Source organism: Thalia democratica, chromosome 2, assembly GCF_965202585.1.
Source record: "Thalia democratica chromosome 2, ktThaDemo2.hap1.1, whole genome shotgun sequence".
NCBI lineage: Eukaryota > Metazoa > Chordata > Thaliacea > Salpida > Salpidae > Thalia > Thalia democratica.
In genome coordinates, this window is record NC_139166.1 from 61,964,569 (window position 1) to 61,991,977 (window position 27,409).

The following is a 27,409-nucleotide window of genomic DNA, read 5'->3' on the forward strand; positions in this document are numbered from 1 at the left end:
ATTTTGTATTTATTAACACGCAATAAAGCTTTTTCGACTGCATTTTGAAGTCATAAATTTTTTACATACGATTTGATATGAAGTATTTGTTTACGGTGTTTTTACAGAAAAATACAAATTAAAATGCGAAAAAGTTAGGGATAAATTTTAATTCAATTCTTTCATAAATTTCTCCAGAGTATTTTGATTAAAAAGCTGATATTATTAGAAAATAATGTTCAGATATACCTGTGATGACGTATTTGAAAATAAATTTTTATTAGTTTAAAATTGAAATTTTAACCTTAACTGCTAAAATATTCAACTTTACATACGTTCACAAAATATCGCAAATGCTTTTGTTATTGCTATATTTAAAGCATATCTTGAAAACAAAAAAAACAGTATTTCTTTTAATAAACGTATAAACGAAAAAAGCTTGGAAACCTATTTTTTTGACTATTTAAACTAAACAATGCATTGAAATATTTATTTGAAAAATTAAACTAAAGTGGTAACTTTTTGCGTTAGAAAAAATTTAGAAATACTAAAATTTATCTTGAGTAATATAAGAAATATTACTGTTTTATATTTTATTTTAGATAAAGGTGTTGGTTTAATGTTCAAAAGATGTCCTTTCAAAAGTTTACTTAGTATATAACACATTCACAATCAACAACACTTTTCTTCACATTAGACTAAACGTAACTATATAAAAAAATTGAAACTAACTAAGTAGTTTTTAAAACTAAGCATAAACAATGAGAAAATAATATAGCTCTAAGTTTTAACTACCATTAACTTTTATGTTTCCTTCAAATTAAATATGAAATTGGTAATAATAAGTAAAATAAATTTGCTGCATCATAAAATTTGACTTTAAAGGCATACATCTGACACATATAATTTATAGGCTAAAGAGAAAATAAAATATAAATTGATTGGTTTGAAACATGTATTAATATACTTGCGAGATTAGAGTCTATTTTATATATATTTTTGTTTACTTATATATAAAACAAAGTGTTGAACAAAATGAAAACCAACTGAAAATACGTGTAATAAAAAACCATGCCATAAACACTACCCCATTTAAGTTTTTTACATAGATCGTAAAATTATAAATTTAAATAAATTTTAAACTAAGTAAGCACTATTAAGTTAGAAGATAATTATGCTTTTTAAGTTCTTAAATATTTATTAAGCAGTTTTTAATTTTCCAGCAAATTCGATATAATTTAAATAAAAATTCTTACATTTAATTTTTTAGTTCGTCAGTTAAATTTATACGTAACATATTCCTCATTCAATTTTTGTGTTAGTCCTGTTAAATCTTACAGTTTATTATTAACTATACTATTTTATTTAAGTTTTGCAGGTTTCCAGTGTTTTATGAAAACTTTAAAACTTATCAATATTTATTTTTATTGTAAAATTTCAAAGCAATTGATAAAAATTTTAAATACAAGTTTAATTGTTATTTTTTATATCCAATTATCAGTTAATAAATTTTAAGTAGTTTTAATATTGAAACAGACTTCCTAATCTACACAACAAGTTTTTGGTAAGAAGTCCTTTATTCTTAAGTGTTTATTAAATAATTTACAGAACGATACAATTTAAACATAAAAAAAAAAAAAAAAAACAGTACAAACTTAGTTTCAACGCTTGTTGTGAAGGTTAAACGTCTGTATTAGTGAAAAAACTTTTTTTTATACTTTAAATTTAATTGAAATTTGATAGCTGTATTTTTTTCCCTCTTTAATTTTTTTTCTAATATTAAAACAAGTGTAATATTTAACTAGATTATTCACCTATTAAACAAATAAATCGTTCAATAAACTTTGTTTACTGCAAACATGGTATATTGCTTTTTACAAAACCATTACTTAACAAAAAAAACTCAGTTACTTTACATAAACAAAATTCGGCACTACGTATACATAGACATTGACATAAAAAGTTTAAAAAGTGACTAAATTAACTGCTACTGTCAATGAGCTTCTTAATAAGTTCTAACTGAAGTTTCGCAGGATTTTTTAAACTTTTAGTCAACTGAGGTAAACAATGCAAACCCATTTCATAAGCTTCTTTGGCAATTTCAGAAGACTTTTTATCATCACCGAATAACTCGGAGTAAGAGTTTGAGAAATAGTTTGCAATCTTGAGTCTTACTGGATGGGCTGGATTCAGATATTCCTTTGATATCTCAGTCGCCTCTTTTAGAAGGTCAAGCGCTTTGCTTTTTTCAACTTCGTTACAATCATTTCCTTTACAAAACGCCAAGTCATAATACTGTCTACTTTCAAAACAGTTATGATCAGCAATAGCTTCTTTACTGATGTCTTTTTCAACAGACCCATCATCTAGTAGGTAGATCGCATCATTACACAAACTACGTAGGACTTCCTTAGCCTTGTGTATTAGATCATTTTGAAAGCTTTCATTTATACTTAAGTCTCTGAAAATGTCGTAATACGGGTATTTTAGTTGTCGAAAACTTCCATATATAAGTCTTCTTTCAGAGTAGTTAAGAGGGCATCCAAATCTAATTACTTTTTTCATATGTGTGATCACACTGACATATTCACCGTTTTCAAAGCAACTCTTTGCACATAACACCAAATCAATTTTGTTTAATTCGGACATTTTCGAATACACACTGAATAAATCTGAACTTTTTCTGTTAGTATATACTACTTCAATGTTATTAGGCTACAAATTTTAAGTTCAAAAAAAATTTAATAATTTTAAATATTTACATACTCAAGTGAACTTTTATCAATAATATAAAACAAAGTTGTTTTTATACAAACCAATGAGAATAAAAATAAAACAAAAACTTAAGTATAAACTTCTAAAATTTTTTTTATCAATACTATATTTGAAGTCCTAAATAGTAATTATTTTTTAATTTAAATTTAAACCTATATTAAGTGCCATAAAGTTAAAACTAATCTATTAAACTTACAAGAAACGTAAAATCTTGAAATTTTTAATATTTTTAAGCAATGATCCAAAATTTATTTTTACATTTTAAAATTATTTAATATTATTTTTCACACAGAGATAGACTAGTGATTATAAACTTTAAAATATAAACAAAGTGTTCGTAAATTTCTTACTTGTTGTAAAAACGAGTAAAATACAGAAACAGATGTTATTTTACAGCTTATTACAATTAAGTAAAACTTTGATTATTTTAAAATTATTTAAGTTCAAGAAATAATATAAACTAACTTTCATTGCTATTTAAGCTCAAGTTTCTTAAAGAAAATATTATTATATACAATATTAAAACAAAATATTTATTAACAATACTTTTATTTAAAACAAAAAGAAGTCTTAAATTAGCTTATATTTAAAAAACTTTTTGTAAGCTAATAAAAAAGCTACACGTTTGTTTTTTTATACAGCATATCTAAAAATAGATTTTTGGAAAAACTTTACTATTATTATCAAGGTAGGTTAATCTATTACAGAAAAATTAAGTAGTTATATTAATATAAAATATTCAAATTACAAGCTTTTCGTTTGTTAATAAAGGTTATAGCGAAGAAAGTTTTCTGTCATTTGAGATATAGATAAATTTTCACAGTACTCCTTCTTTATTCAGTTAATATGTCTATGTGTCAAACAAGTTAAAAAACTTCAACGAAGTTATGCAGATCCAAAAGATACTCATAGTATATATACTCAGAGTACTATTTAGATCAGCATTACTTCGTTAAAGTACTGCTGAAGTTTGTTTTTCAATATACCAATTCATATAAACTAATAAATATATATATAAAAATATATAATATATATATGTTTATATGCAATAAGTGTAATACAAAACTATTATAAATTAGTCAGATATAGTAGAAACTATAAAAAGTAAGTAATAGAAGAAAAATAATGTTTTATATAAACAAGATTACTTTTTATATGAGAGGTGACTGTATTTAATCTTTAATTCATATTACGTAAAATATTATTTGCTGTGTTTTGTTGGATTAATAGAAAAACAAGCTCATAATACGAAGTTTGTGTAACTATTTGTAAGGCACTCACGTGTATTTTTTATAAACAATATGATAAAAGTAACAAAAATCCTCTAAAATAAATAAACATTAACTGTCAAGTGCCTATGAAATTTAAGCTAGAAGATTTTATGGATAAATTTAAAACTAGTTTTTTATTAATTATTAGTTATTCACTTTAACTGAAGATAAAAAATAAATCACTGAACTAACATTAAAGTCGAGTAAAATGATCCATATCTTGTACTTTAAATCAAAATTAATTAGTGACTACATTATTTTGGTTAAGATAATAGTTTCCCAATCTCGATTGTAGCAATTTGTTATTATAAGTTAGATTGTTTAAGAATATTTAGTAGGTTAAAAACGAAGTACTTTATGTAAGTTTATATGCTTTAAGCAGGTATTTTTCTACAACCTAAATCGATTACTCTTTATTTTTAGTTATGACGAATTAAAATGTAAATATTTGTACTTGTTTTATATTTTCAATTATGTGTTTTACTTTTAAGAGCTTTTCAGTTTAAAATAAAATAAGCATTGAATAATAAGAATACATTTAATACGACAAAAGTAGAGAAAAGATGTTTCTGTTCTTTACTTCAATGTGTACTTTAGTTAGTTTAGTTTCAAAGTGTGGTATTTCCCCATTTATAGCTGACGTTTTGAAATCTGCAATGCTACCAAAGTTACTACAATGCATAATTACAACATGCACAACTGTTTTGCAAACAGGAACAATACAAATAGACTGTGATTAACATGCTTTAAGCTGTTTTGTACAAACAAACATTATTTTTTTACTAAATATTTACTTAAAAAACTGATTTTGACAGGTATGAAGTGTGTTTTAATATTAAGTTTATTGGCAAGCTGTGTTCTTGCATCTGATTTCAACTTCAACAAGAGGCATGAATACAAGTACAGCTTTAAAGGTCCAGGCCTGGCACAGGGCAGCTACCAAGTTCCATTCTGGACGCTGAAAGGAGGTGAGATATTTTAATTGATTTTTGTTGTAAAAATATTTAAACAAAATGTTGTGATTTTTATGTTTTGATAGCCAGTTTGCTGTATTTGTTTATCTTTCATGTTTTATTTTCATATTGTTTTGTTTAATGTTTAATTTCATTTGAAATACTCTTTTTAGTAGTTTTGAATATAAATCATGAAGTTAAATTTTGTTGGTTAATTTTTTTCATAACAATAAAGTTAACTGAATTTTGAAATTAGTTTGAAACATAAAGGGGTATACAAAAGTTTTAGTTTTGTCAATATAAACTCTGATATGTTGGTTATCGTTTTTAAATTTTTATTGTTGTTATTATAACCTTTATCAATTAAACTTTTTGCTCAGTTTTTTATTATGTTTTGTCCAAGCTATTTATGAGTTATAGTTTAAACAATTTTTCTAAACTTTGAAAAACAAAATTAAAATGTATTTGTTCATAATTATGAACTATATTTTTTAATAATTTGTTTAAAGTATTTACAATCATAATATTTTTAAAATGAGATATTTTTTTTTGGTTTATATATATTTATAATTTAAGTCTTTTTTTTGAGAAAAGGTCCCTTTAGTTTGAAAAAAAGTTGAATTTTCAATTTAAAACTGCCTACCTAAAACACCACATTGGTTATATACATAAATGAGAGATTTAAGTAGGGATGGGCAACAATTTGATCAAGTTTTTTAAACTTGCTAGAAAAAATCTTTTTGACAAAGTTATCAATTAAAATTATTTAGTAAGATATATTAATCATAAAGGGTTACCTACAAAAGTTAATAATAAATGTTTGAACTTGAGGATATTTAAAAGCTCAACATTTTTACTGGCCTGTGAGCCGAATATAAATTTTTTGCTACAAACTTGTTTTTATTAACTTTTCAGTGCAACCATTACAAACAAAAGTACCTTACAAAACACCTTTTAGTTCTCGAATCTGACCAATAGTAAGTTTCTTTAAATAAAAATTAACAATTTTAATGAAAACATTGTCCCCCTCAATAGATTAAAGGATGGTACTGATTTAAGTTATTTTGATTAACTAAAATTAATTTCACTAAAGAAGAAAGAAACACTTATAGTGTGTTGAAGCATTTTTTGATAACTTAAGTGCTTGAATAAAAATGTTAGAATTTTTTATACTTCTACAAAACAACCACAAAAAAATTACTAATTATCACATAATACTTTTAAAAGTTTTTATTTCTAAAGTTTCTCTACCATGCAAATCCATTTCAAGAAGCATGTTGCTTTAATATTTTAATACCAGTGTTTATAGAGTTTAAAGATTTATTGACTGTATTATTGAAATGTATACTGTATTTAAAAAGAATGATAAGGATAGTTTTTAACAGGCCAATAAAAATTTTATAATATTTTATTTTAATTAAAAACGTAATTTTACCAAGCAGTAAATTTGCTTTATGAAATACATTTTTCTATAAATAAACTATTATGTTGACTCTGTAAATACTTTTTATTATAAATTTCATACAGATGCTCTACGCAAAACTTAAATGTTTGAAAATGTAGAATTAGTTTACTACAAGCATTTTAACCATCTAATACCTTAAGTTTTCTACATTCCTACAAAAGTGGCTAATAAATGTGTATTCTGTTGTGGAAAAAAAAAACTTTTGTATTAAATAATTGTTTTTTCTGTTTGCTTGAGATGGTATGACCACTAATGATGAACTAAATTTTATGTTTAATAAATTTAATAAGTCTTATTAACTATAAATTTTACACTCAACTCATTGTAACAAACCTTCAGACAGAGCAACAAGTAATATAAAAAGAAATATATTTTTCTACATGCAGTTGTACTATTTAAAATAACGGTTTAAAGCACTTTTTTATCAATGTATGGGTTCTAATGTTTTATCTTATTTGTTTATAAATAAAAAGACACATTAACAGAGTTGTTAGAATTTATGAACGCAAAAATTGTTCCCTCTTAGCATAAACCAAAAAGCTAGAACTCAAACTTTTGGTTTTGAATTGTTCTAGGATTTACTTTTTTTAGTTTAACTTAGTTTCTTCCTTTCACATATGCATAAGAAACTAATAAGTTCTACGTTGTGGAAGTATTGTGAAAGCTTATATTTCACTCTTAGTAAGTTTATAAGTAATTTTATACAAAACTCATAAGTTCTTACAAGTTGTTGCAGAAAAAGGTTTGTTTATTTTTTATCTTATTTTGATACCATTACATTACTCTTACACAACATATGTGTTTATTATTTTTAAACATTAAGATATTTGGTTTACATCAATAGCTTTTTTGTTCAATTTTAAAGAAATACTTACGTTTGTTTTCTCTTACAAAACAGACGCAGTAGCCAGCACTGACCAGATAAGGCTGTGCCCGTCACTGAGGGACAAGTGGGGAGGGATATTCAGCACCAGGAAGTACGACAAGGGAGATTTCCAAGTGGAGCTCTCCTTCAAAATACACGGCAGGGGAAAGATTGGTGCTGATGGGCTGGTTTGTTTGAGTTTAAATTATTGTTAATAATAATAAAAAAAAATATATTTATTGTTTGTTTTGTTAGTGTTCCACACATTTAAACCAACTCAGTATGATTTTTAGTTGTTAAAAGTTTTTTTTGAGGGTTTTAATTATTGCATTATATATTTAAAAAAAATAGTCATATCTCTATTATTTATAGAATATGTAAATAAAAAAAGTATAGCTAATTATTGTTGTTATATTAAAGCTTTTTTTTTCTGATTTGCTGGTTTGTTTGCCTTTGTTTGTTTTTGGTATGTATAACAATTTCAGTTTTGATGAATTTGCTTGTTATTATTTAGCATTAAAAAACAAATAATGTTAAATTTTCAAGTTGGTTTTTTGTAAGTAAGTTTATAGTAATTGTTTTTTCGCTAAGAATTGTATAAAAAATTTGTGGTGATGTTATGGTGATTACACTTTATTAAAAGATAGCTTTTGTACTAATTATTTTCATAAAGCAAAGTAAATTTGTATATTTAACTTTAAAATGTTAAGGCTTAATATGTTGCTTTTATTTATGTTTATTTTTTCTTACTGAAGTACCTGTATGACATAAATGTTTATTTTAAGTTAGTTAAAAATTAAAAAAGAATAAAAAAATATTTGCAACTAAAGTTTATAAAATTTATTAAGCATAGGGGGCTCCACCTTGATTTTTATAAGTTGATCTTATTTTACAGAGTTTTATCTGAGCTATCAGACATTTTTAACCGCTTGAAAATATTCAAAGTATTTTTTGACATATGAGCGATCAAAGTCCGTGACCTCAATAGGTTTCTAATGGGAGGCGCAAACTAAAAATGCAATAAAAACCATTTCAATGAATACTATCTCCTCCTTCATTTTTTATGCAATCTTCTTCAAATTTTCACAGAAAATGTATTATTAAATTTTAAAAAGATTGAATGCAAGAATTTATTTAATTTTGTAAATTGAAACTTTTATTAAAAAAAACACTTTTTTTTCTCGTTTTTTTCATCTATAATTTCTATTTTTTAATATTTTCAAAATTCAAACAAATTAAAAGTTTGAGGTCTCTGGCTCAAAAAATGAAGGAGAAGATAGGTATTTAGTGATTTTTTAAATTTCTGAGAAAATTAACTTGAAAATTTGCGGTCCATACGTTTGTATTGGAAACTTTTTATAAAAGTTACAATATTTTAAAATTTAAATAATATTTTTTACTTTATAAAAACTGGCTTGTAGTTTGTACTTATGGCTTTCATATAAGATCCAATGTTATTTTTAGTAAAAAAAATGTCGGACCCCCTTATGCCCTTAAGTATTGTTAGTGTTTGAATAAAACAAATTATACTTAAACTTTGCTTTTATACTTAAGGTTATTTAAAGCTGAGAAATTTAGTTGATAAAGTCATTGATGAAAATCGTTTTGGTGATTACAATTTTTTAAAAGACAGTTTTTGTACATAACAAATTATTTTTCATGTAGTAAAATAAATTTGTCTACTTATTTCTAAATGATTAGGGCTTGATATGTTGGTTTTCTTGTTTTAATTTGTTTTTTTTTACATTAAATATACCTGTATGGTATTTTACTTTTTAGATACTAAAAGGTAACAAAACACTAAAGTATTTTAAGTAAAATTTATTAAACTTAAAGTATTGTAAGTTTTTGAGAAAAAAAAGTAAATAAAATTTCACTTTTATTGTTAAGTTCAGTGGAACTGAGAAATTTTTGTAGTTAAAGTCATTGATAAAAGTCTTTTCACAAAAACATACTTTTTACACATAAATTAAATAATTCATAACTGTTGACCAGGACAGTTTTACTACTGTTCAATTTTTTCTAATAAGTTATTTAACTTTTTTACAGATTTCTACCTTTAAAAGATAACTTAACAATATAATTTGAAGCTTAAATAATGACAATTTACTTATAAATATCATATTATGAATATATAGAAGTTTTTAAGCCATGTTACAAGTTGTTATGTACAAAGTAAATAGTTTATACAAACAATTTTCAAACAAAGGTATTATGTACTTGCAAGAAAACAGTTGTAAATTTTCACAAGTTCTAACGTTGCTAACCAAAATATTTATAAATTGTATTTCACTTTTTTTCATATGCGAGTTTATACTTTTGTAAAATACTTCAGTTTTATTTCAGTGTTAAAAATTTAAGATATATTAAATATTTAAGCATATAAGTTTTTTTGTATTATAATTTTTGTGTATAGTTTATATTTTTTGTAACTGATTTTAATATTTTTTATAAAGATAGTCTTTTTTAGAGTTTCTTAAAGCTAGTTTTATATTCTAATGTTAATTATAATTTTAATTTCAACTAATTCAGAAGTTTTAAATTTAAAGTACCAATGCTATTAAAAAGCAAAACAAACTATAAAAGTGCAATAAAGATAATTACTTGTTAGCTACAATTATTTTGTTTTTTATTTGTATATTATGTAGTTTACTAAAAATAAAAAGGTTAAATAAACTCAGTTGATAAGCTTTACTAAAAAAAAATTTTTGCAAAACAATTATTATTGACAAAAATTTTTAAAGCTGGTTTTTCACAACAATTTTGTGCATTGCAACATTGTTTATATGAATAATTGCTACAATATTTGTTTGCAAATAAAATAATGTAAACAACTGACCATTAATATAAATATTTGTACCTAGTAAATACAAATGGACATTAAACTTTGATTTTGTTTGTTTTTTAGTATAACTTTTACTACTGATAATATTAATAAAAAAATATATTGAACTGTGTCTAGTGTTTAAAAAAAAATATTTATATATTCAAATCGCTGAAGTTTTTATTCATATTTCTTAATACTTAAATTGGATTTCATAAGTCCCAATACTTAAGTTTTAATCAACTTTTTTATTTGAATTGACTCTGTACTATTTATTTTGAAAATTGTACGACTACTTTAGTTTGTTTTATATGTTACGATGAAATAACAAATACTTAAATTAATAAGAAACTTTTTCATTAAAAAAAAAAATAAAAGTAATTTTTTTACATCAAGCTGTTTTAAACTAAGCCTAAATTATTTTGAATAATTAAGGTCAAATAATATTTAATATTTTTATGTGTAACTTTCAACAAATTTTTATTCAATATATATATGTTGATAGTTATCTAAAAATGCTCATCTCAAAACAAGACATTTAATTCAAATTTAACATTGTTTGTGGCATAAAAATCAATAAGTTTAAGAATAATTCAAAAATTGTATTTCATTGTGCAAAAAATAACAAAACTAACATTAGCTTTACTTTTTTGATATAATTTCTTTTAATTTATTAAAAAAGTAAGTTCGTTAAAATTTTCTAAAATTTTGGATAATTTAATAAACTTCCTTTCGCTTTCGATGACCGGAAATTGAATGAATAATAAGCGTTGCTTTTTGTTAAACTTTTTTATAATATGATAAAAAATTAAACCATATGAATTTTTTTGTTATTTTAGTTTAATATACATGTAGAACAAATTTAAAAGTTGTTTTGTTTTTAAAAAATTTTGTATCACATTTTTTCAACTGGTTTAAAAGACATAAGAACTTATAATTTAAATGTTAAATTTTTTTAAAAACTCAAGTACAAATTTCAAGTTTTACAAAGTTAAAAACTGAAGAATTGTTTCAGCAAAAATGATTAATTTGGTTTCATAAACTTATATTTTTAAAATTTTAAGTGGTATATGTTTTGGTTACTTCTGTCGTTACTCAATACAAATGTTTTAAAGTCCAACAATGTTTATTATTAATTGATATGTGTGTATAATTAAACGCAAGTGTCTTAAAATTTTTGAAAACTTTGGGTACTTTAAAAATAGTAGATATCTATTTTTTTTAGTTCAGTGTTAGTTAAGTTGATCTCAAAAAGCAAGCTAAACTAAAAAATACTAGAAAATTCAAGCATTCATTAGTAACTACTGTTCTATAATTATCTCTAAAAAAAAGGTTTTATAAACTCAGTTGATTAGAATTTAGTAAAAATACAAAAAAAGTTTTGAATCTTATTCCTTATTAATTACATTTTTGCTGTTTTTTCACAGAATTGTATGCGTTACAACATTGTTAAAGTAAATAACTGTTTCAGCATTTGTGAATGAAGAAGATACAATTTGGTCAAAGAACAAACAAAAATAAGTTTAATGTCCACTTACTATAATAATGTACAATGTTTACAGTAAATAGACGTCAAACTTAATTTTTGTTTGTTTATAATCAATTAATTTTTGATGCTTTTAAGAAATAAGTAATAATTTAATTTTTAAATACTTTTGTTTCATTTTGAAAATTATAACAAGTTAATATGTGTTCACATTTATGTCAAAACAAAGAAAAATAAGTTGTTTAGAACAAAAAGTCATCGTGATTTTTTTTTAATTTCAATTTTCTAGCATTAGTTTATGAGTACACTAATAAATAGTTCAGACAATATCAATATTGACAATATCAAAGCAAATTTTTAATAAGATATATTGTTTTAAGTGGATTTTAAAGTATCAAATTATAGAAAAGTATTCAATCGTTTATACATACATTTGCAATTTCTGACAAAGTTTTATTCAAATTAAAAATCAATAACTTTAAAATAATGCACATCGCAAAACAAGACACTTGATTCACTATTAAGATTGTTTTTGGCACAAAAATCAATATTTAGTTTTGCAAAGGATTTACTTCCGACATTAGGTTTCTTTTTCTAAAAACAAAACACTGGGTTTACTTCTTTGATATGTTGTAATTTGAAGTTATTAATAAACTATATGTTTATTAATGTTTATATTAAAAGATACTTCCGTTTAGACTTTAAGACCGGAAATTGAGTGTAAAAAAATTTGCTTTGTATTAAAATTTTTATTTGTTAATTTCTTATTTTATGAAAATTTCTACTATTTTATTCTATAGTTTTTACAGAAAGCTTGAATAGAAAACGTATAAATTCAAAAAAAAAAAGAAATAATTTAGCAAAAACACAAATTTAATTTTTTTAAAGGTGCTTATTTCGAACTCTGAAACTTTTATAATGTTAAAGATTTACACTTATGTATGTTTATATTTGTAGAAATTCATAAGTTCAATAGTAATCTACTACGATTAGCCTGTTTATTTTATTCTCAAATGTTTTTAATCTACAATGTATCTTATTTATTACATTTAACTTACATTTTAAAAAGTTTTTGAGTACTTATAAACAAGTAACAACTTTAAACTTTAGTAAAATATAGTTATAAAACAAAAAATTAAATTAAATTCCTTAAAACATTTCCCTAAAAGTAAATCAAAATTGTTAAGTTTTTAAATCCTACAAACATTTTTTTTACATACATATTTTTTATTGAACGAAAAAAAGCGCTCAAAAATTTAGTCCAAGGACCTGGTGTACAAAAAACCTTTTGATTATCGAGTCATACACCAGGATACAGTTTAATGTCATGTTTAATATTTTTTTTGTCTTTGTTAAAGTTTCATATTTATTTTTGTCAAGTATATTTCTATTCGTCTTGCTAAATTATATAATACATCACCAACAAACAATTAAAAATTATATCAACCTAATAGTTTGTCAAAGTCTTTGGATTACAAATAGAACATAAGCTTTTAATCTATTCTTACATTGTACAAATAACATTAGAACTTACTTACAATGGAACTAAACATTAAGTGTTTAACTTGGATACGTTTATACTGGTATAGTTTTAAAACTAAACTGTGTGGTTAGGTTATTGTTTCAATATAATATCAAAAGACAATGAATATTGGATTAAAATTTTAAGGAAGTTTGTAGCATTTGAAAATTATTTTTTTGTGTTTTATCTACTTAAAAATTAATCTAGTAAGTTTTGTTTTTTAAATTTTTGTATTAGTTTTGTGAGTTTACACTTGAGAACTAAATATACAGTACATTGATTATAAAACTAAAATTATCTACCAAAAACAGGTTTTCTGGTACGTACAAAATCCCAACGCAACCGGTAACGTATTCGGGTTTTCCCCTACATGGAAAGGGTTGGGAATATTCCTCGATTCTTACGACAACGACGGCAAGAGAAACAATCCGTACATCAGCATCATTGTGAATGACGGAACCAAAGAATACAATCATCAACTGTTAGTTGCTTGGTATATGTTTAATTTGTTTGGGTTGGTTACATACTTGCGCTTAGTGTTTTTCGCTCAGTTTAAAATTTTATGGAAATACAACTGTTCCTTTATTTTTTTGCCCAACAGTATACTTTTGGCCGTTAAACATTAATTTACGGCTTATAACTCTTTTTAAAAGTTATATTTTGTGGTGATCTTCTGCTTATCTCCAACTTGTAAATCGATTACTTAAACTTTCAAACCCACTAAATTCAAAGATTATTTCTATTAAGAAAACTGAGTAAGTAGTAAAAAGTTAGTTTGTTTTAAGTTGACTTTCAAGCTAAATACAAATTTAAATTAATTTTATGTTGAATGCCAACTTTTTAAACTGTTATTAAACATTTATTCAGTTTTAAAGTACTTTGATATGCTGAATATGAAATTGCTGTCGGAAAAAAATTATTAAAAAAAAAAAATTATACTAAAAGAAAAATGCAACTACCTACACCTTTTAATTAAATCGTTTAATTGAATGAAGAAAAAAAGTGTTATACGTGGTTTATAAGTTTTAAATTTTTTGATACTTAACTATTAAAAAAAAAAACAGTGATGATTAAAAGCACTAAAAATTGAAAAATAATACACATTGAATCTTATACGAGATTTTTGAATTCAGTATTAATATTGGTCACACACAATGGGTATTATGATTGAAACTTGTAATAAAGGTTTAAAAGCACTTGATAAAAACAGGTGCTTTTTGTTAAAAATTATTGTATTGTCCTTTTTGCTTTATTAGATATTAAAAAAATAGATTCATTTAAATCCGCTTAATGTTTATATATACTTTCTTCATGTATAAAGCTAATTACAAATATGATGAAATGCTCAAGTATATCAAGAGTAGTTTTATTTAGTTTAAACACTTTGCTCTTACGTATGATTGAAGTTTGTTTTTTATTAGCTTTTAAACAGATTATTAGAAATACTTTATATTTTAAGCATATATACTCGAAATACATAGTATGTACTTAACTTACAGCTTGAATTCTTTTTTAGTTAACTTTAAAAAAATATTGGTTTTAGTAATTTTAGTTATAAACATTTTCAATCAACTTTTGATATTTTATATTATTTATTTTTGATAAGTCTTCTAAATGAGTTGTTAGAAAAGTGTTTGTTATATGCATTTTTAAATTTAAGTTTTAGCAACCACCATACAAAAATAAACTACTAATTTTTTTTCAAACTTCTTAATTTTTTATATCTTTTATACAAAATTTAAAGAATAAAAACCCTTGATATCTGTTTAAGTTAAAAGCATACAATTTTAATAAATATTTTATTTAGGTGTATCTTCACAAGTTGAAAAATAAAACTTAACGTTGTTTATATGTTAAAAACCGCTTTTTGAAATTAAGTGCTTTAGCTAGTTTCAAAAATTATCCTATAATAGTTTTGATGTTTTATGTGTAAAAATGTTCTCAATTGGTGTTAAATAAATAAAAAAAGTACTTTGTCTTGCACCTGTTAAACTTACCAACAGGGAAATCTCTGAAATGTTTTACAACATTTTGAACTCTTTTGTTTTAATCAAAATAAACTTGGTGCATTTTTTTATACCAACTGATCCTGCTAACAGGGATGGTAGTCTAACTAAAAATATGTAAAACTAAAAATTGGTGCTTACCAATACACAAATTACTCTTACTAACAGGGATTTATCAATATTTTTTTTACTAACAGGGATGGCAGTGATACAAAGATAGGAGGATGTTTGAGAGACTTCAGAAACAGAATTCATCCTTCCAAGTTGAGGGTCACTTACTGGAACAAAATGCTTAAAGTTTGTTTGTTACTTGAAGAAATAATTATGCTTATATAAATTATAATCGTAAGTTTGTACTTGTTTGTCTACTGTACAATTGAACTGGTTAATATTAATTATGCTTATTCATTTTAAGGAAAAATACGTTTCATAGGAAACTGGAAAAAAAGTTAGAACTGATATACAACTACTATTTTTAACTAGTATATAAGTATTTTTGGATAAATATTTTATGCATTAAAAAATTAAATAAACAATATAAGTTTGTTGAATTTTATGTTTTTTAAATACTTTAGATTGAATTTCCCTTAGCAATATAGTTAAAAGTATATAGAAAATACAATTGTTTAGAGTTTTTTAAAATAAATATTATAATAATTTCAATATTTAGTTATTTACAAAATGATTTGGAAACACTTTGAAACTAGTTAGTTTCTTTTAGTTTACTTATACTAAGAATTACTCGTATAATTTTAAAAATAGTTTAAATACAAGATAAAATCATTAAAGTGTGTTTTTGGCAACTAATAAAAACTTAAAACGTATAACCAGTCTACTATTGTTTTTTTCATTTTTAAGGTCGAAATAGCGCCTGGCAACACAATAGATGAAGAGTACGAACATTGTGAATTACTTGAAAATATCGAAATACCAGTATTGAATGATGAGGATGGTATAAGTGGAAATTATTTCGGTCTGACTGCTGCTACTGGAGGCCTTGCTGGTTAGTGACGTCACAATTGAAATATTTGTGTCTGATGGTTTGTCATCAATAACTTACATCAGTGGCTTTTACCGTATTTAAAAATGTTCACAATAAATTAATATAGAAATATTCTATGCATCCCTAGCTGAAAACCCTCAAAAATGTAGTAACTATTTTCAAAGTTATCCCGTAATATCTATTCTAAATTTGAAAACAAACAGCCTTTAAAAATATCTAAGAACTTTTACATTGTTCTTCTTTATAAAATCCAGTATATCTAGTGTGATAATAAAAACATCCTTTTAACTTTAAAGCCTAAAAACTTTTTTTGTTCTTCTTTATTAACTTTGGAATATCCCGTATGAGTTTTGTAATGAATTTTGTGCACACCTTAAAATTTAGCCTTTTCCCGTGATGTTATATCTATTGTTAAGTGGCTTTTTTAAGTTTTGATGGCACTAGAGTATAGTAAAACTTTTATATTTAAGTTTTTCTTAGTTATCAAAGTTATTTAATACTTTTGATATTTTTTACCAATTTTTTTTAATAATATTTAATACAGCGTAATTTACAGATGACCACGATGTTATGTCAATGAACACTTACAGTCTAAAAGATGCCAATGAAAAAGATACTAATGTTTGTTTAATCTACTTAAAAATAATAGTTTAACTTGTATATTGATCATTCTAATAATTAATAAAGTATATTTAGTCATTCTAGATCTGTTATAGTTATCTAAAAGTTTTGCAGTTTAAATTTTTTATTAAAAGTATTAGTGAAACTAAATTTATTTTATTTTATTAAAAGCAACGACTACTTTAATTTTAACACAAGAATGAAAAACTACTAGGCTTTGTCTCTAAATAGCAAAACTAGTTTAATGAAATGAAAGGTTTTCTGTTACTCGTGCGGTAATTTTCCTTGCAAGTTAAAATGAAAAGTATAACTCTTAGCGTAAAATTTTATCAAGTCTTAAACACAAATAGAGTCAAAAGTTTAATTTTGTGAATAAAGAGTAATTTTAGCTTAGAAATAATATCTTCACAATACAAGCACTTAAGCTTTCACAATATGTAATTTCCACACTTTCTTAAAAATCTAAATTTTAATAGTTCAAAGTATAGAATGTTATAAGTATGTAGAAAAATGAAAATGTTTTCTGCAATATGCTTTGCTTTAACGCCATTATTTGAATCAACAGATCTATATTATCAGTATCAAAAGAGAAACTTTAGTATTGTAATTTATTTATCATAAAAAGTTTCCAAAAAGTATAATGTTCACTGTTGGCATAATTTCATCTTCTCCATATGCTATGACTACCTCGTCGTGATATAAGATCACAACTTATTATCAAAAATTCATTCAGGTGGAAGAAGAAGTTGACGCTGAGGAGGCAGAGTACCAACGAAAGATGAAAGAGTTCGAAGAAGAAAGAGAAAAATACAAGCAGGAACATCCCGAGTTGCAGCAGAGTATTCAGCAGGAGGATGTTAGTATTTTATAAAATAAATTATTAATTATATAAATATGAGCAGGGATAAGCTGAATTACAACAAAGTATCCAGCATGAAAATATAACTTTAATACTTGATATTATTTTAATTAACATTAATCACAATTACTAAAATACAAGCAAGAGCATTCTGAGTTACAGACAAGGTATACAACAAGAACACGTAACTTGTAAAATACATAATTGTTTTAAAGTCGTGAGTTTTTAAAAATTGTTATGAAAGTTGTTTGTGACGTCATAACGCTAAATGTTGTGTTTGACTTCGGAAGTTTTTGTGAACTAGAGTTGACTTTTACACGGGACAATTTCGTTAAAACTAGTAGACGTTCTTGTAACTTCAATCTACCTTACACAATGGCAGAACTTGTATAGGATTTTATATAAAATATGGCTTCTTTTATAATAAAAAAACATATCTGATATCTTGATCTCGTTGATCCTTATTTACAGTGACGTCATAATTAATCATTATATTTTAGGTAGAAGCGGCTTCGTCAGCGGAGTTGAGATCGGTTGTGGATATTCAATCTCAAATAAAAAGCATCGTACAGTTAGTAAAAATTTTATATTTGAGTTTTTGTGAAATTAATTTGAAGTTTTTTAAGTAAAAATGTAACCGGTTAGTTTAAAATTTATAACTGTAATTGTTTACTAACTTGAAGCAAATAGATTAGAAATATTTTTGATCTGATTAAAATCAATCTTAAATTAAACTAATTTATATTATACGCCGATTGTATTAAATTGAAAATTGTTGACCAGTAAGCTTTAGTTTTCAGAAAAAAACCTAGTTGCTATTTTCTTTGCTATTTTATTAACACTGCTTCTTTTTATAAGTTACACTTCAGAAAAATATGAGGAAATATTATGTTTTTATTAGACATTTTTTTAAAAAGTAGTTAATCAAAGCTATACAATGCCACATAGAGCAGTCGTTTCAGAGTTTGCACGAAAAGTATTATAATGATTATTATAAAATTATATAAGTAAAACAAAATTAACATTTGTATTAATACTTAAAAACTTTATAAACTATTTTCAAGTATTATTGTATCAATTAGTTTTCTTTTTAAGTAATTGACGAACAACTAAAATAAAAATTTTATTCATGTTATTGGTAATGAGTTTGCATCAAATAAAATTTATATATGTTTAAGAAATAGCAGTTAATTATAAGTATTACTAAATAAATTTTTCACAAAATTTATTTTCATTGTATAAAAATTAATTACTTAAATGTAATAGAACAAAGCAGCTTATTTAATTTAAAACTAGTCATGTTCGAGCTGAAAAATGTTTTGTTAAAACTTAACATTCAAAAAAAAACTTTTATTTTAACAATCGTGTAAATTTTAATCTAACTATAAAGTAGTTGTTGAATATTTTTTTATCATTTATGTCTATTTATTTTCAATTTTACTTTCACAGAAAGTTTAGATACTAAAGCTTAAATTGAAATCCTTAAATGTATTAAACAAAATTTTCCTTACTTTTCGTAACTTTTTATTACTATACAAATGTTGTCTCTTGTTGCAGTGAAGCACTACGGTAAACTTACTACCACAATCAACTTCAGTAAACTCAAACTAAGTTTAGTACACCAATGTTTATTAACGTCTTTTTAAAGTTTTTATGACCTTATAATTTATTCATTTTTGTTTATTTGAAACAAAGTAACATTGTAAGTTAGTCTACAATCTTATCAGATTGGTCTTACAAGGTTAATGTTTTTTTTGTTCTAAATCTAAAAGTATAATTTTTTGTAAATTATTTAGTTCATTATTTTTGAGTATGTGTCAATAAAAGTGCTTAAGATAACTTAAAACAACTACTAATATTAAATAAAATATTAAACGAAGTAAATTCAAATATTAAACTGCTAAACTTGTTATTGCTTATGTCTTAGTTGTAGTACATAGTTATTTTAAGTTAGATTTTAAAAAAATCCGTTGACCTTAAATTACATACAAGAGTAGTTTGAAACATTTATTTTGAAAATTTTCAGTTTTTTTCTACACACGAGCTTAATTATGTCGTAACGAAAATAGTTTCTCCTTTTTTCTTTTCAATTTTTGCGTAAATCTTTTAGTGAGACATTGCACAACTACTCTGAGAAAGTATGAAAGATTTGATATTTTGAAGTCTTTAAGACTTTTTAAATGTTATAAATAAGTTATAAGAAAATTAAGTGATTATTTTAAGTTGTCTAAAGTAAGAATGTCTAAAATTATTTAACTAATTGATTTAAAAATTTCTTTATATATTTTATACATTTGTCTAAATGATAGAAAAAAAATAATTTGTTTAACAAATATTTAGTTTTTTATTGTAAAGTACCAGATTTTAAATGATAAGTTTGATTTTGATGTTTTAAATTAAAACAAAGTTTGTAAACTTTGTGAGTTATTTAACAGTTATAAATTGGTTTCTGCTAAAGACTTATCACATGTTTTGTATGCTTTTTTATTATTATTTCAACTATAAGTTGTTATGAAAATCCCTAAAATCTTAAAGACTAAAAACGACTTCTGTCAAGGTTTTTTTTTTATACAGACACATGTTTTAAATTTATATGCAGTTTTAAAAGTTTTTATGTTAATCTAAAACTGTTTAAACAAAAAAGATAAATCTTTTGTACACCTATCATTTTCAATACTTGCGGTTGATAAAGTTACTAGCATATTTCAAAGTAATTTCAAATTTGTAAATTATTAGTTAATTCCGCAATATGAAAGATGTTGTTTAAATAACTATGCTGAAATGTTGACGAAAACATTAAAAGCTACTTAAATGAATGTTAAATTTCTAGAGTTCACTACTCAAAGTATATTAATGTAATTAACTCTTTTTGAAGTTTTACACAAACTAAATAGATTCATAAAAAGTTAATTTTTGGATTAAAAATGAAAAAGAGTTTAAATTAATTATTTGTTTTTTAAAAGCAACAGAATTAAGTATTTCAGACAAGTTATTCGAAAACGGAACTTATTTTATTCCTTATATGAAACACATTGGAAACTAGTTTGTTAAAGTTTTTAAGCTTTTTCTAATTTATCATTGTTGCGATGTAACTAAAAATAACACTTTTAAAGTAAACAATTTTAAAATATATGTAAAACTCTAAATTCGACAAACTTTCGAATTTTTTACATATATGCTTCATAGTCGTAACATATGTATTCGCCGACTTTTTCTACTTCTTTGATTATTTAAAGTCTGCAAAAAAAAACTGTAAAGTTTTGGTTTTCTAAAAATTGTTGTCCATATTTTGAAGGTTAATTAACCCTTTACTTTTTTGTAAATAATATTTAATAGAAGTATTGATAATTTATAAAAGTAGTTTTTTAGCTTTTAACTGATATCAAGGTAAAGCTTATTTTGTCGCTCATTGAGAAATTTGTTTAATAAGCTAAAAATATTTAAAGTGTAAATATTTAAAAACTCTATATTGTTATTAAAAATTTAATTTAATACAATTTACACTTTTAAATGTTTTATTATTTCAAATTAAAATGTTTTTTTTGCGTCTTTGATTAATTCATATGAAAAATTTGCATTTAGAAAAGTATAAAGATTTAAATTTTTAATGAATAAAATAGTTTAACAAAGTAAAGTGTAACGTACGATGTAGTCTTGTTAGTGAGCTGTACAATTTTTAACTGTATAAAATATATATTTACTTTTTATATCAAAAATAAAGAAGCTGAAATCTTACAGTATGTAATTATAAATAAAATTAAATAAAAACAAAAAATTATTATGACAAATATTTTTTATAATTACAACTTTTTTAATAATTTGGTCAAAAATATTAAAGTAAAACGAATTCAAGTAACTATAGTTAAGTTTTTAAAAAGAAAAGCGCATATTGTAACATGATTTAAAAAAAGTTTAACAATTTTCTATCGTCTATATAAGTTTTTACTAATTATAAATTTTATATTTTGAAAAAATTTATACTAGAATACGTTAATTTTTTTTCACTTCCGAAGTATATGCATTTATTTATATACAAAATTTGATGTTTATATAAAGTAAAGAATATTAAAATTTTAAATACTTCATTAAAGATAAAACGTGCAAAAGTTCTCACATTTGAGCTGCATACTTACGTAACTAGTAACTTTTTAAATTTTTGCTTTTTATCATTTGTACAATTGTAATTAAATTACAACTTAGCTGACGATCATCTTCAAGGCATTAAATTGTATGTCAATTATTTACAGGTTTGAAAAACCTCTGCATAACTTATTAAAATTTTGTAAATGTGGCAGATTATGACCTTTTGAACTTTGTGTTGAATGTCAAAGTAAATTTTAAGTAGTAGTTTAATTTTAATATTTCAACCATCTAAATGTTTAACATTATTCCATTTGTAAGTTAATGGTTCATATACTTTCAAGTATTTTCATACAATACATGTACATGCATAAAAAAATATTTCAATAAACGAAAAATTATTTACTCTGCATAACACAATCTACAATAGTTTATTGTATATAGTTATTTTAATTATATAAATACATAAAATTTATAAGTGCTTTCTCATGATCAAGTTTATGACATAAACTTTTAAATATATAGTTTATATATAGTTTATACTTAACAATCTGTAATAAGTTGATTTGTAAAAGTTTTGCATCTTATTTAAATGCAGTGCCAACCTAAGTAATACTTTGTTACAAAAAAAAAAGCTTTTATTTAAATAGAGTATGTGCTTCATTTTTAAAAACTTTTTGAAAAGATGGAAAACTTCCGACATTTGAAATACAAAGTGACGCAACAAGTAGTTTTTCAAGTTTTTTGCTTTCCGTTGCATACAAAGTAGAAGCCCTTCAACTTTTCTAAAATTTTTTACTTCTTGTTTAAATTTGAAGGCTAAAATGCCTCTAAGCTATTAAAAAGTTTCCAAAACAAACTTTTTGAAGAGAAGAATAAAATAATGCTGATTGAAAAAATCTAATAAAGTTTTAATTTCATTTTACTTATCGTTCTATAAAATATTGATTTCGTTTAAATAAATTTATATTAACTATGAGTTTAAAATTACTTCATAAGTGTTTAGATTAAAAATAGTTTTAGTTTACTAATAAGTGTTATGTAGAGTAATTATTGATATATAAGTATCTAATTTAATCTCATATGTTTAATAAATTGCTTAGAACTTTAATAAGATAAACTATTTGTTATATAGTTTACAGTAGTTACGTTCTGTTTTTAGTTGTTATAAGTAAATACAAACATTTAGTTTACATAAATGTCACAGTAAGAATAATTTTAGCTTAAAGATTTTTTTTTGAAACTATTTCTGTTCAGAGACTGTTGTATGTTTCTAAAGTTTACGTTTGTAAACTACTTTTGAATTAATTATTATTTTTTACTTTCTGTGAACTGTTATTAAACTTAAATAGTAAAAGTTACATATATTGTTTAATTTTTTCTTAAAATTTTGAAAACTACTAGCTGTAGTATTTTACTTTAAGCATCTCAAAATAGCATTTTACATTGTTTTTTAGAAAACAACTAATGTTTTCAAGTTTGCGCTATAAATCTACGTTGAAAATTGTTCGTTTATTTTTTCACTTAATTTTTTGTATAAATTGCGGTGTTATAGGAACTTTTCATACAAATATAAGAGCGAAACGAGCATTAAGATTTATGTTAAAATTCTTTTAGACCTAATTAATTTCTTTAATATTTTGTTGGATAAAAAAGTATCGTTTGTATAAAAGTATAAAAAGTTTTTATTGTTTTAATTTTTTTTTTTAAATTTAAATATATATAACAAACTTAAAAACTAAAACGATTGATACTAAGTTTACAATGTTTTTGTTTTGCAATAAAAATAAACAATAACTTGCTTAAAAGGAAAAAAAAAAGTAAAAGTTCCTGCTTTTACTAGATGTTTTTTTAATTTTTACAAATAAGATAAATATTTTCAATGATTCTATAATAGAAAATCTATTCAAGTTCGCGACTTTTTAACTTCTCAACAAACTTTAGTTTTGTTTATTCTGTGTACAATAAATTACATTAAGTATAAAATAAATTTAAAAAAAAATATGTTACTTAATAAAAGACTAGTCTTTATTATATATTCAGATTTGTAAGAACAAAACAATATTTTTTTTAATGATTTTATTTTCTGAATTAATAATTTATTAACAAAAGAAAGTGTAGATCTTTGTAGTTTTGATTTTTGTAAATAGTTTATTAAGTTTTATTAAACTTTCAAATAAAGTATTGTTTGTATATTTTTGTTTTATAAATGAATAAAACCAAAAAAATATTACTAGTTGTCTTATTATACTAAATATAAGCTAGACTCTTAAATCGTTAGAATAAAAACTTAGTTTTTTACACATAATCTATGTTGTTACGTAACAATACGTTTTTTGGTTATATCTATCTATATTTTGTATAAACTCCCTGTAAAACAAAAATGAATATGATAAGTTTCAAAAATGTTTGCTTTGATTAATTTTTACAGGCTAAAAAGCCCCTATCTAACAAAACGTTTTGCTTATTTTTTTGCTAATATAGTTTTAAGAAAAGATTTTAAATAATTTCAATTAAGTCTTTTAAAATATTATTTGTAGTTTTGAAAGCCAATATATAACTGTAGAAAGACAAACGAACTGTTTTATGACATAAGTTTGTTGAAAAACGTAAAAGTTAAATTAATTAAGATGTTTAATACAAAAATAACTACAATAGCAAACAATAAATAAAATATAAAAGTTTTTTACTCGAAATACTTAATCGTTTCATTGAAAAATAAACAAAAGAATGCTTAAAAAACATAATCTAGAAAAAAGGTTAATAAATCAAAAATTATACAACATATATTATTTTATTCAGAACTTCTTTGGATAAAATGAACGAGATGGTTTCGAGGCAGCAGGAAATTTTAACCAAATTACAACAAAAATATGACGTCACAAGTAAAAATGACGACACAAAAGCTGACAGTGACGTCACAATTAAAAATTCGCAGGATTTGGGAGAAATTGTTGATTCGGTGAAAAACGCGAAAGATTCAATAGATCAATTCAAGTTTGTTTTTATTTGTTTTTGTATGCTTTTACAGATCGGTTTTAAAATTAATTAATCTTGAATATATACTATATTTTTAAGTTAATTTTTCGTTTTAAACTCTACAAAAACTTCGATATCAATTTAATTTTTATTTATTTTGAAAAATAGCACTCAACTTTTTTTATAATCTTTTTAAGTTAATCTTAGTAACCAATTATTTGTTCATTATAAAGAAATACCTTTGATAAAAGTTGTATTTTAAGTTCGATTATTAAAACAGTCTTAAACTTCAATTTTAAATCCATGTAGTTTATCTTATTATATTTTTGTTTTTCAAACTAAGTTTGACTTCTGTGTCTTTCAGATATGTAAATAACAGTTTAATATTTTTTAATTTGTTATTCTCACAGATAACGTTAAGTGAGTTACCTACCTAAACTTTATAAAAACAATAGGTATTATTCCAATAGCTCAAAAACTCTAAATCGTAAATATAATTTAAAAAAAATTCTCGCCAACAGACAAACAATATCGGAAAAGTTTAAACATCCTAAACTAACGCAGTGCATAAGTGGTCTTTTGCAAAAGTGCATTTCTGACACTTTTACCCCTATAAACATATTGTAAATGTTTTTGTCATAACTGGTGTTGTCAAAAAACTCTAGGAATCAATAAAAAATAAAATTTACTTATTACACGATTGTTTTCTCCTTACAGACAAACAATATCGGAGTTGTCGTCCAACCAAATCTCGTTGAAGGAAAACATCCAAACCATAGACAGCCGAATTCAGTCGAGCGTGAAATCGCTGATGGCGGGAAATTCGAAAGACAAAACGAGAGAACAGTTAGACTACATCTCTTCTCTCGTTTTAAACGTTCAAGCCAACCAGGTGCGTATTCGTTTGTGTGACGTTATAGATTATATTTTTTTATTTTAATGTTCAATAAAGTTAAGCCGTAGTTTGATGACGTAACAATTAATTTTATGTTATGCAATACTTTTATAAAACATAAGTTACTATACACAACACGTAACTATAGTTATTGTTTGTTGTATCTTATATAATAATAATAAGAATAAAAGAATAATAATGATATCAGTGATAAGACATCAAAAGTGGTGTGCAACTCGATAACCGAAAGGATTTTTCGTGCACCAGGTCCTAGGTCTAAATATTTTGAGCGTTTTTTTTATCGTTCAATAAACTATACATAATAAAAAAAATAATAATGTTAATTACAAAAACAACAAGAACAATACGATTCATAAGATATTTTTAATAATTTTGTACTAACAGAAACAACAGCCGAAATGTGAATGTCCAGAACAAACAGAACAATCTTGTTTAAGTTTTTCATCTTATTTGATAATCGCATTATTACAAATAGTAGTGTATATCATGTACCACGTAATCAAGTTAGTTTGAATTTATTTATAAAAAAAATAGTTAGCGAACTAATCATTAGTTTAAAATGTTAAGTATATACTGTATACATTTTGAAGGTTACGCTTCAGAGTTTTGAAACTTTATAGTTTACTAATCTTGAACTTGATGTAATTTGTCTGTGTATTATCATTGAATTGTCATTGAAGTTGTCCCTGTTTATAATGAGACGAAAAGATAACAAATAATTTTATTTTTTTATTATAGAGATAATGTTTGACATTTTTACATTGCAGCTGTTATAAACTCACTGAAAATATCTTAACACTTTGTAACCTTTTTTTATCTGAAAAAACTATTGGATTTAAACCTAAACTATAATAAGTAAAATAATTACTTTTAAATATATTAAATTTTTTATGAGATAAGCTCACAGTAAGGTACCTTAAAATTAAATTAATATAATAAAAACATTTAACAATTCACTTGAATTAACATAACACATTCTGCTATAAATGCGTTTAATAGTTTTAAAGATACTTAAATATTTTAGATTATTTTAATTTTTTATTCAGATCTTCAAGGGATGAAGCTGCAAAGAAGTTTTATTGAAAATAAATTGGTGCAATAAATCATATATAAAAGAAAAATATTTTATTGTCGATAGTTACCTATAATACGCTCTATTTTTCCTATTTATTTTTTGTTATTTAAATTATTTGTTGTAGTTATGCTGCTTTACGTAATAGGAATAAGCTAAGTAGGTTTACAAAAAAAGAAAAAATTATGTTAGGATTTTAAAGACTGTAAGAATATACTAAGGTGATGTTTTTGAAGCATATAAATAAATTTTGGTGGTTTTATCTTATTTTTGTGTTATATTTTATTTTACTGTTAATACTCTTGTTTTTTGTTGCTGCTATTAAAAAGTAGCTAATTGTTCCTTAAAAATGAAAACTTTGTTTTTATTTTTCAAACAGTTGAATTTTTTCTTTAATATAATAACAGGTATGCCATTTTTTTTTACAAATAAAATTGTTGTTTCTAAAGTAAAAAACTTTATAAAAAATTAATATCTCTAAGTAATCTATGCTTTTTTAAGTTTATATTAATCTATTTTATCGTATACATTCGAAAATATCCTAAGCATCTCTGATATATTTCAATTAAATAGTTGAAGCATAAACTTCTTTAAACACTGTAACTTATATTCCAATAGTCGAAACTATTATTTTTATTTTATTTATTGTTCTACTGTGTCAATGGTGTTAATGTGAAAATAAAATAGGTTATGGTAAAACTTTGTTTTTTTTTTACAATCTAAGTATTTAAAT

General features: G+C 23.5%; 2 protein-coding genes across 2 annotated transcripts; one reads left to right on the plus strand and one right to left on the minus strand.

The window, feature by feature from the left end:
• Nucleotides 1-1,959: 1,959 nt before the first annotated feature.
• LOC145828836 (14-3-3 protein 1-like) lies at nt 1,960-2,628 on the minus strand. Its single transcript, XM_082936585.1, has one exon. The coding sequence runs from the start codon at nt 2,626-2,628 to the stop codon at nt 1,960-1,962; it is 669 nt and encodes a 222-aa protein (XP_082792711.1).
• A 2,214-nt stretch (nt 2,629-4,842) lies between these two features.
• LOC145828837 (protein ERGIC-53-like) lies at nt 4,843-27,212 on the plus strand. Its single transcript, XM_082936586.1, has 12 exons — nt 4,843-4,993; nt 7,342-7,496; nt 13,452-13,621; nt 15,344-15,443; nt 16,005-16,149; nt 16,706-16,770; nt 17,504-17,626; nt 18,130-18,200; nt 24,512-24,706; nt 25,406-25,580; nt 25,989-26,107; nt 26,651-27,212. Exons 1-12 carry the CDS (start codon nt 4,843-4,845, stop codon nt 26,685-26,687), a joined length of 1,506 nt encoding a protein of 501 aa, XP_082792712.1. The 3' UTR covers nt 26,688-27,212.
• The last annotated feature ends 197 nt before the right edge of the window (nt 27,213-27,409 follow it).

Excerpts from the sequence above, each read along its gene's own strand:
- LOC145828836 (XM_082936585.1), bottom strand. The coding sequence starts at position 2,628 with ATGTCCGAATTAAACAAAATTGATTTGGTGTTATGTGCAAAGAGTTGC.
- LOC145828837 (XM_082936586.1), top strand. The coding sequence starts at position 4,843 with ATGAAGTGTGTTTTAATATTAAGTTTATTGGCAAGCTGTGTTCTTGCA. Across the intron at positions 16,771-17,503 it reads CCAATGAAAAAGATACTAAT|GTGGAAGAAGAAGTTGACGC; the intron begins GTTTGTTTAATC and ends AAATTCATTCAG. Across the intron at positions 18,201-24,511 it reads CAAATAAAAAGCATCGTACA|AACTTCTTTGGATAAAATGA; the intron begins GTTAGTAAAAAT and ends TATTTTATTCAG.